At 32.2% G+C, this 11686-nt stretch overlaps 1 protein-coding gene across 2 annotated transcripts in view; it reads right to left on the bottom strand.

Annotated features, from left to right (window-relative positions):
* Positions 1 to 11416, bottom strand: part of LOC124540716 (ribosomal protein S6 kinase alpha-5-like) — a 128616-nt gene extending 117200 nt beyond the window's left edge. The window contains exon 1 of one of the 2 annotated variants that reach the window (XM_047118396.1): positions 10181 to 11416. In XM_047118396.1, the coding sequence (XP_046974352.1) occupies positions 10181 to 10823 (643 nt within the window). In that variant the 5' untranslated portion in view covers positions 10824 to 11416. Of the gene's footprint in view, positions 1 to 695; positions 1785 to 10180 lie in introns of those variants that run through there. The other variant, XM_047118397.1, reaches the window with a different exon arrangement.
* Positions 11417 to 11686: the final 270 nt, after the last annotated feature.

The following is an 11686-nucleotide window of genomic DNA, read 5'->3' on the forward strand; positions in this document are numbered from 1 at the left end:
AGATACTGAAAGTTAAGATAACAAGGAAAATTGTTATAATAAAACCAATAGTTACCAAACATGAAGAATGTTTCTTTCGAATGTATTAAGACTTAAGTTTTTTTTTTTTAGTAATTTGTATTAGAGTGCCTATGAGCACAGATTTGTATGCCAATGTGATTTTAATTATTTATGTTTCTATTATATTTAAATATTTTTTTAAGTAGGGAATTATATTAAAATTCTATTATTATATTGTAAAAACTTCTTGGTATAAAGAATTATTACTTGATGCTTTTAGAATATTCTTGAGTTCTGCTTATGATCTAGAAGTTACAGAACATGCTTCCAGTGGAACCTTCACATACTTATTTTAAGTATTAAAACATAATATTTATGAACTTACCTATACATTAAATATGAACGAGCTCTTTTTTAACTAAAAGTTAATGAATTGGAATAATTATCTAGAATTATCAAAAATTTTAGGTCACATTTATCACTTCCAACTGTTTTATAATAAATTTAAAGTTTATAAGTATTTGTCTTTCAATTAATACATTAATCTTCAATTTTATTTTTCGGACTTAACACATTTTTGATTCTTGGTTTACTTGTAATAAAAGAATTAAAGGAATTTAGTTTATAAATTATATATAGTTTTTTATATAGTTGGTAATCGTGAAATAAATATGAATATATTTAAAAGAACGAACCTTTACTTCTTTTCCTAATTTTGCTGGCTTCAACCAAATTCCAATCCACGGAATCCCTAGCTGGGGCTGGCACTGTACCACCAATTAATTCCACTGAACTACTACGTTTACTCGGTCCAGGCACTGCCACAACCTCTTCAATTTTTTTGTCCTTCACCGACACTGTATATTCCACTATTTCTACACTTTTGTCCGTATGGATATTACTGTGACCATTTATGGGTTGTTCAGTTTTAAGCTTCTTGCTTGGCACCTTCTTATGTTTGTGGGCGCTGTGACGACGTTTCAGCTTCGTGGAGTGTGAGGAGTTCCTCGAGCTGACGGGCGACGGGCACCCACATTCCATGCTGCCCTCCTGGTCGCTGCCTTCGTAGTATCCCGACTCGTGCTCAGGCTTCTTGTCAGGCAGACTCATCTCTGCTGTCGCCATGGCTCAACCCTTTAAAACCATGTAGACCTGACCTAAATTCCCGACTACGCTCTCCCGGACAGCGTCCGGTCGCGACCGAACCGTTATTTTTCACTTTGAAACTATTTCGAATTTAGCGAAAGTAAACACGACACGTAATAAATTTCGCGAGCATAGTCAAACCTGCAATGAACTCGCGCGAAGTTCGAGCAAGACCGATCCGCAGAGGGCGCCGCTGCGACAATACCCGACCGATTTAAAAATCCATTATAACTGTACTGGGTACGAGAACCGTGTAGCCAACGTGATTGCTCTGCGTCAATGTCTCTCGTTGCTACTTTCGCACCAGTGAAATGTCAAAATGTTACACTTTTTCTCGGTTTGTATTTAATAAATCACAGCCTGTTCTTCGTTTTGTCGCACTATTTTGTTCACAAAAATCCAAATGCTTGTTTTGTATAAAAATAAACTACACTATTGGTACAGTCCATTTGACACTTAAGACAGTTCGATTCATAACCTTTTACTACCACTAAAATGTTTGGTTTGTCTAAAAACTATTCTAATCACTTGTATATAAATTAAAAAATGCTAGCGCGAATGACGCCTCACTCAGCGCGATAAAGAACTAAATTGAATTCGAGAAACGCAAAATAGAAACCGTGCGACGTGCGAGAGGCGCTGCCCCCACTACGATACAATTTACGAGGCCAGCCAGACCAAGGAAAACGTACAGATGAAACTAATTCGAAATATGTAAGTACCTATTAAAATACATTTATTACAATATAAAGTTAAATTGAAGTTAATAATTTGCTTGTTGACTTAAATTAAATTTTACACTAATTTTTTTTATTAATAAATACGACAAAAAATGCAGTCATTATTTATTTACATAAATAAATATTTACTTTAATATATTTATATAATTAATAAAGGCTTGGATTGAAAGTTATAAAACTAATATGTGGTTAATAAATATTTATTCAGTCTTAATAAACATCTATTGAACAAAACTGTTATCTATTAAAAATAATAATTTAAAGGATAACCAACGTCATATGAAGGAAACAAAGTAAGAAGTATATATTTCTATTGAATGGGTAGTAAATAATATATTTCTGCGATCGATTAAAATAGTAGTTGAAATAAATTAATAAAATAACTCTTAATCATAAGAACATTACAAATGGACATGTTGCCCATAATGTGGCATGGTATTATTGATTACTCCAAAATGGCGTCGCTATTGTCAAACCTCTAATAATTTGACAGATCTAGAAGTTTCGACTTCAAGTTAACTAACTGGTCCACATGTGTACAAGAAATATTTTATCTTGTTATTTGACTTGACCACATATGAATTATGTCAAATGATAACCCTTACTCATTTAAATTTAATAATCATACATCGAATGCTAATTATAAAAAATAATATAGTACAATCACGTTCGCTGTACTACTTATGAAGTCTATTGATAGTCCTGGCAAGCATATTTATAGCACAATGGATTTATGAAAATTATTGTAAAAGAATAAATTAAATTTATCAATATCATTATGACACGTTTAAATGAACTAATATTTTGAAGTATTAAAAGATAAATAAATATGCAATTTTAATGAATATTATAATACTAAACATTAAATAATTTTCCTTAGTTTTATTTCACAAGTTTAATTTTTTATCATGCAATACACTTTATCTTCATTTTATGCATGTACTACACAGTCACCATTTCATGGACGTAAACAAAACGAGACAAAGGTATTGCTTATCTATCAAGTAGAGTGAGATAGAAGATGTAAGAGCGTAACGAAAGTTCAAACTATTTTCCATCTCTTTCTAGGTTCTTTTAAGTGTTCGAATTAAAAAAGGGATTGAATAAATTTGTCGATTTACACAACAATACTCATAATTGTTAAATGATAGGTAACTAACATTAATCGCATTTATATGTATAATTAAAAGTTATGCTTAAAATACAATAGTAATGGGGTCAAAGACAAAATAATATAATAAATATATGCATTTTTTTTAAATGTTATATTTTTTTGACAAATTTTAAGCGAAGGAATATACTTTAACATACCAGGGGATAAAATGTATTTTTAATGTGTTTTCGCGTATGTGAAAGAGAAAAAATGGAATGTCATTCTATTATAGTTTTTAATTAAACATTGTGTTATCAATATTAATTTCCTAATTACCAAGGATGAGAATATTAATTAATAAAAAAAGCTTTATATATGGACTGCCTATAGATTATTGTAATTACTTTTGTTTTGTGTGATTACTGATTACAATATATGATACTTGCCCACAGATCGTGAGTTCATAGGGGCAAGTACAACCGAATTTTAAATAACCTTAATTTGTGTTTATAATTAATCTAGAGCTCTGCGTAAAATGGAAACATCTGAAGGAAATTCAGACATAGGTCTATTTACTAACGTTTACTAGAGTGGGGGATTGAATTCAAATCTACCCCTTAAAAGGATAAGATTTGCGTTTGAACCCTATTCATTTATATTGTAGTGATATATATTTTAGTGTCAATAACTATGAATATTAATAAAATGAAACATAAATAAATAAAATTATTTTATATTCGATGTCATTTGTAAGTTAATAGATAGGACAGAAACATATTCATAGTCTCGAAACAATAAAATCACCCTGTCATTATTGTTTTCATACGTGCGTTTATTTGATACTAAAAATAAATGAGGAACTATGTTTTGATAATTATGTATCCTTCTGGGCAACCTCTCGATGGTAGACTACTAACTGCGCAAGAAATATTAAAGTTCCTTTGATAGTCAGATGGTAATCAGTCAAAGTGATTTCAGACGCAGATCTAAGCTTCACGTTCTTTTTGTACGAATATGTTTACACCGCCGAAAATGAGCTCATAATATAGGCTGATCTGTACTGAAGATTGAGTGATTGATCGATAGAAATATTACCTATATTTTTTCATATGCCAACACCGGCATTTAAATGAAACCTTAGGATGACTATATGCCACAAAACTTACAAGAAACGGACAGTCGGTCTTAACACACAACTAGTCATTATTTACAAATACAGAGTCGGTTTTAGAGGTATGGAGGCCTTTGGGCTCGCCTTTGCCGCCAGTCTCTGGTGAAGATTCTGGGACTATAGTCCTGGACGCCTTTCCCCTATGGGTTAGGTTGAGCTTGAACTGGTATGTTATTATATAAACTCTTGTCATTATAAATCATTCAGATAATATGTTCCATAAAATTTACCATGATCTCGAAATACTTAACAGGTGACAAAGAATCTTTGTCGATGGTTTAAAAACAATCCATCGACTACAATATTCGCAAAGCTTAGCGTCAAGCACTCAGCGACAAAAACACTATACCAACCTTTATTAGTTTAAGGCATTAACATTGGTAATAAAAAAGTATAACACATTTTGTATTTTTTATTCTTATTTTATCGTAATAATTATGGAGTATTCATTGATAGAAATTAAATATGATTATCTGTAATAGTGTTTTTTATCATTGCGCTAATATACACTGACCTAGTTAATAGATAAAAAAGCAAATGAAACTGTATGTATGAATGTTTGCTTATCCACGTGGGAATCTTTTTAACTTACCTTCAGTTTCTGAAACTCTGATCAAAGTCAGATTTTTTTATCTGTATGTTCATTGGTTGATGGCAGCTGATGACGCAATAACGGTCATCGTATTCCACCAATGAGCGATCAGTATTTAGTCAGTTATAAGACCATCGTTTTAATTACTTCCTAGTAGGAGTAGACTACTAGCATATTGGCATTAGGCATCATTTTGGCCGCAAACAATGTTCTTTTTTTTCCTCGATGTCATGACGACGACTAGGATAGGGAACATGCAAATATAATATATATGAAAAAAAAGTAGATGAACACATTGGGACAAAACATACGCCAACAAAGCTTTATTTCGGAGTATCGATAGTCCGTTTGAAATTTTCATAAAAAAGTGTCTCAAAGGTCGAATGCCAGTGAGAACAAGTACGATCAGTGGGCCATTGGCAACAGCAGTGACGTCATACGATATAAAGATCCGTTTTCGCGCGAAAACTTAAAGTGACATTTTGAAACCGCATTTTTTGCAGTCAATTACAGTGTTTTAGATTTTTTATATACTTGTGGTCTATTCTATATGGAGTTCTTTCAAATAAACACAAAAATAAAAATATCGCATCTATTCTCCTCGCCAAGAGACCTCGTGCAAACAAATTCTTATTTCTTGGTCTACCTAAATGCTGAGTCCGAAATCAACACAGTTAATCCTATATTGGAGGATATACCCAGCAATTTGATATGATATGACGTATTTATTTTTTGCAAATATCTCTCAATCTTGGATTTTTGATATAGATCCATAATACTCTTTTGACATATAGAGTCATCATACTCGTTTGGCAAAAACCTCAATTAAGCGTTTGCCTGATCTCTGTGCAGTATCCAATCGTATCGGATTGAAGTAGAAGATACTAAAATAATATAAAAGCTTAACCTTACTTCTTTACTTCAGCAAATGTATCAACGGAACCGGCACCACAAGTTTGAAGATGTTAAGCAGCTAGATGACACTGAGTGGCTAACCTTGTAATTAGTATATATGTACAGAACACCATGGCTTGGCTCTATAGTAATTAAAATCAGAAAAATTTTAGGGCGCATTGAGCACGAAAATAGCGAGCAGTTTTATAGATGGATTCAGACCTGAACCATGTTTAAGAATATTTATCCTCTTCATATTATGTGAAGGTAATTTGTTCTTCTGAAATATGTTGCCTGACTTTTACATCATTGATAATTTCAAAAACATTAATTGGAATTTACGACAAAAACTTGTTCATTCAATCAGACTATTTTACGCTAGTCATTTTTCCCGTGATGTTATAATTTATTATCCTAAAAATAAGCCTGAGCAATACTTTCCAGATCGACTGGTCCGTATATGGTCGTGTCATTTATTTACTTCATCTCTCACCAATATTGTTCATTAGGAGATAAATTTGAAACGATTAACTTTGCGAAAATTATTTATTATTAATACTTTAAAATGGGCAGGAATTTGAGGGGAATTGGGTGGATGTTGGGAGAAATGAATCAACCGGATAATTGCAGGGAATAGGCGATTTATTACATTTTATCCGCAATTACTTACTCGTTCTTTTTTTAAGAGATTAGTAATGATCATTATTGCTCAAGGAATATTTTTTAATTAAGATGAACTGTCTTTACTCCTATGGATAACTTAGGGGGTACATCTTCTTTAGAGGATAGACCGAAATTACACACATATAGAGTGCACAGGACCAATTAAGAGAGGCCTCTGTCCTGCACCTGTGAACATGTGAACCAGGGAAACGGTCATCAGATATACAATCGTCTCAGCTATATAATATAAAGATAAATTATTAATTCATAATTTTTATTCTGTATTAACTCTTTATATATTTTTCTTTTATTGAAATTCTGTACTCTACACTTCTCTATGAAATAATGATATAAAGATCTGGATTATTCCAGATCTTAATAACAAATTACCTCAAGATCAGTTGAGTCATTTTGTCGTGATGAGCTGTTAGCTATAGTATTAATATAGAAGTACTGTTTAGCTGCTGACATGCCGACTATCGATTATCGATTACTAGGTATCGCGGGAATTTATTATTCTATATCATTATTTACTAATCAATAATACAAAATTATTAGTTACAGCTAAACCACGTAATTTAATAGTAATTCAATATGCAATGTTAGATCTTAGTATTTATCGATCGTAGTTATTAAATTTTTCTCTCTCAAGATTTCTCGGTATCAGTTACACTAGATATTTCTGAAAATGTTTGACCCCTTTTCCCTCGTATCGAATCATGAAAATAAGGAATTACTCCGTTTGCGCTCATCATCTTCATCAACACAGCTGACTAGTCATTGATCTTGGCTACAGGGCCGTATTTAGGGGAGGGCAACCGGGGCAACTGCCCTGGGGCCTCCACATTAGTGGGGGCCACAGTTTTCAGCAAGTTAACAAATACCGAGATATAGTCAAATTATTATAATATTATTATTTAATATTTTAAAAGTTACCGATACAAGTAAATAAATCATAGCTTACTTATTGAAATAAAAAAGTAATTAATTCATGATAATATAATTATTAGGTTGTTCACGCTTCTGTTTGTCTAGGGCCCCCACTGCTTTGTGGCTCGGGGGCCTCCAGACCTTTAACTCCGACTCTGCTTGGCTATCTATAGGCAAGACATTATACATATCTTAACAATATTCGTATATAAGGGCTCACCAATGTAAAGCGTTAATTGAATCAGATGAAAACAAGGAAGTGTGTCGTTTCAATAACTAAAACGTGTAGGACATGTTCGCGTACATGGCAAGCTACTTCCGCGGAATAACTGTTATGTGACACTTATCGGTTTCTGAACTGTTTTTTTTTTTATTGAGCCCAACAAGGCTATGCCTTAAACGAATATTGTTTTATACAGTGTCAAATTTGACAATTGGTTATAATTTATTTCGACGACTTTTGTTAACACTTTACATAATATATTCTTAAAATTGTGATCAAATCTAACAGCCTTGGATATTTTACAATGCATATTTTGTTTCAATTTCTTATTAACTATTCATAATGTCAATGATTTGGTTCGGTTAAGGAAATAAAAAAAAAACATTTGAAATATGCACAACTATTTTTATAGTAAATAATATAATTATTTAATTGCATTATGAGTATAATTAAACAATTAAAAAGTATTTTTTTTTTATTTTTAAGGGTCACGATAATGTTCTTAAAATATTTGTTACCAGTATTAAAAAAACAGTCCACATTTTTATAATAATCAATCTATAGTACCTAATCGTAGAAAATTTATTCTTATACAATGTCATCACAGTACCTAAAGGTCAGGTGGCACTTACTCTGTACTTACCTGATAGATCTCGATTACATTATGAATCCGATTCTCCCATAATAGCAAATTCAAGAAAGAATAATAAAGTTTATACTTTTATATAAGAATTTTAGGCAGAATACTTGATAATAAGGTTACATTCGTATTCGTCTAAGATAACAGTATCAACTATATTTGCAAAGGCATACCAATAAGGTCATCTCTATAAAGGTTCGTTTTGTAAAAGGAACAATAATTAAGACGCAATCAGCCATTTTCTGTTCAATAATTGAAGATGCGGAAGTTTACGGTTCGACCTTCGCGTTCAAGTAAAAAGGAAAAATATCACGTAGCAACGATGTTACGAGTTTGAATAGAAATTTGTATGGTAAGATAAAGAATTGTTATCATACGTGTAGAATTTTTTTTTCTAGAAAGTTCACGTAAGTATTTTTTTTTAATTTTGATTCATCAGAATTCAGAATGTGATTGCGTTGCAGTTGGACATTGTTAGTAGGGTAGGGTCGTAGTCCACAGATAAAACATCGAATTTTATTTTCAATATAGGTAATTAAATGTAGTAAAAAATACAATTTTTATTTACCATTTTGTAACTTTGTTTTTGCCTGTTTGTTTTTGCTGGATTTCAATTGTAATGCATTTATTTTATATTTTCAAATAGATTCAATGGGAGTAACATTTCCAAGGACGAATTTATATGCCATTTTAGAAACGTGAGGTGTCTCTACCATTTCTTTTGTTCCAGTGTGAAACGCAAGTGCTTGAATTGATGTTAAGCAATAACCTCTTCATTGCATTTACTGAGTATGTGATCCCAGGATCTGACCTAATTTTGTCATTTATTACCTTTTATAACTTAAACGCCTTTTAAATTCTCAGCTACTTGCATTCGAATAAGGTGAGGGTAATAAATGCATAAAACACCAAACAATTTCGAACCAAGTATATTTCTCAGTAAAACAAAAGCAAGCAGACCGTGGTTAATGAGTATTTTCTAATAAAAGTTATAGGTATATTGCAGATGTACGGGCCGCAGCCATTGATGTAGTTCTAGCGTTATTCTGGTCAAGGTCTAGACTAGACCTCGCTCCGTGAAGGTATCAACGTGCACATAAATTTCATGATAATTCTCCCTTTTTAATTTCTTCCTTCTCAAGGAACTTGAATGTTCTGATTATCATGTTAAAATAAAAAGGAGAGCCATATCTTTAAAAATTTTGATTTTTTTTTATATAAATAGAATATAATTATCATTTTTGTATTGAATTAAAACCAAAAACGAACATTAAAAAGGATAATATGACAATGTAATATCTCATAAAAATAAAAAAAAAGTTATACCCATAAAATACAATGTTAATCGATAAATAATTGCCAGTTACAAAATCAAATATTGAAAGAAATATTCAAATAAAGAAGAATTGATTTATAAATAAACAATACGGATAAGCGATTAATCGGCATATCTGTGTTAAAAACAAATACACACAAAGCTAAGCGAGTTACACATACAAATAAACATTATTTATCTATTTCAGATAAGGTGAACTGCTTTGCAGGCGTTAACAAACAAAATTCATTACAAGGATTATGTTACAAATATCTCTGACATTAGGGAATGACAGTTGGTTTTTATTTCACATATTTACTGTCGCGCCTTCGGGGTAAGCCCGAATCGTATTCTATGACGTCAAATGGTATGACGTTCTCTTACACTGTCTTGTTCCCTCCTCGGCGCTTTCCTTGTGTGTGTCGTGCGTATTCTATATTGTTCTTCTTTGCTTTATACTTTTTATTAAATAAATGTTTTTATACATTGAATGCATTTGTAAAAGATAAATTATCATACCATTAAACATGGCAATTTCAATGTTTCACATGTATCGGGCGATTAGACGACCACATATTATGTGTTTTTCGAAATGGCAATATTTATTCTATATAAAATCGTCATTGTAATTGTTTATTCAAAAAAGGACAAAAAATTACCAATGCATTGAGACCAACAGGAAAGAAGCTCAGCAGGACTTTAATAAGTTAATCGATCCCAAGTGTACCTGTGAAAAATATATAAATCTCATATTATAAAACGAATACACTTACCGTAACCTATTTCGTGCCGAATCGTGTCAGCCTTCACTATAACGGGAATCTCTTTAAAAGCCTTATCAGTTTTCTCTTCGTTATCAGACGCAGCTTTGGGTACATCTTCGAAATATTCTTCGAAATTATTTTCATTGAAAAAGTTAAAATCGATGACTGCTCTTTTCATAGTTGGCGTCGAGCTCTTTACAAAGTCCACTTCGAATTGCAACATTTTGGCGGGAGACATGATCTCTGTAGCCGAGCAAGGCTTTACAAATCCGTCGTCAATATTTTTAGTTAGAGACAATTTGAGTAGATTCTGTTTTGTTACAGGCCCTTTTACGTCTTCGTTACGTTTTGGCGTGTCCAATATAGGTGGTGAGTGCTCTTTAGTAGGTGTGAAAGAGTTCTCTGTCTCTACGGGAGTATTACATGGTGTCTGTGTATCTATAACTAAGTTGTTTGTAACACTATCAATAGAAGCGTCTCTATCACTTATTGTAACGTTTTCTCCGATTACTGACATGTAATCGAGACTCATACGGAATGTGTCGTCTGGTAGGTCTAAACTTTCAGTTATGAAAAGCTGATTTGAACTTGAAGTCGATGCGCTGCGCATCGCTTCTTCAGAATCATTTCTGTTCAACTGAAGAGACTCCATGATGTTAATGAAACTTTATCTAACGATTCCAATCAATCGTCGGTTATAATATTATTTACGAATACCATATTAAACAAGACGTATCGACTATCGTCCTTGAAATTATCTAGCTAATCGATAAGCGCAAGAATTTCACATCACTGCTCAATGCACACCCACATGCGCAACTCTTTTAGCTTGTGTGTATCTGTGAACTGTCAACTAGTTTAAGCGGCTCAGTTCTATATGTAAATATAAATTATTTCATATTACAGGAAATAAACATCGATTATTTTAGTGTTAAAGCCCAGTTGGAATGATTATTTTCTACAATAACACTGTATAATCTCAAAAACTACAATAGCGCGCCACAGGCTTAGCTATAAATAGATTTATGATCGTCACTGCCACTGAATTTTCCCCGCTCTTTTTGTTCATTCACAACACCGTTGTACACGTAAATATGTTCGATAACGTCAACAGTTCACAAAAGTACTCTCACTATATACGTAATGTGCTTATTTTATGTATTAATGTTGTTATTTTACATTTTTCGATACGAGATGCGGCGCTCTAACGCGTTCGCGAGACAACTGCATGACGTACTAATGTCAACAAACAAACGATCGGCGTGGAGCAAGTTTGTTCTTCTTGTGCGATATCAACACTTGAAATAAGGATATTATTCGCCTTATAAAATGATTTAACTTACGAATAATTTGACAAGCAAGTAGCTAATGATATTGCATGAGTTTAAACAAATAAACATATTTTTTTATTTTTAGTTTTAATGGCTAGTATATGTGGAAGAAGTTGAAAATAGCTTGTACAATTTTTGACATTTCATATCAACACCTGTTGGGCCTACCGTACAAGTTAGTAGA

This window comes from Vanessa cardui, chromosome 26, assembly GCF_905220365.1.
Source record: "Vanessa cardui chromosome 26, ilVanCard2.1, whole genome shotgun sequence".
Classification (NCBI taxonomy): Eukaryota; Metazoa; Arthropoda; class Insecta; order Lepidoptera; family Nymphalidae; genus Vanessa; species Vanessa cardui.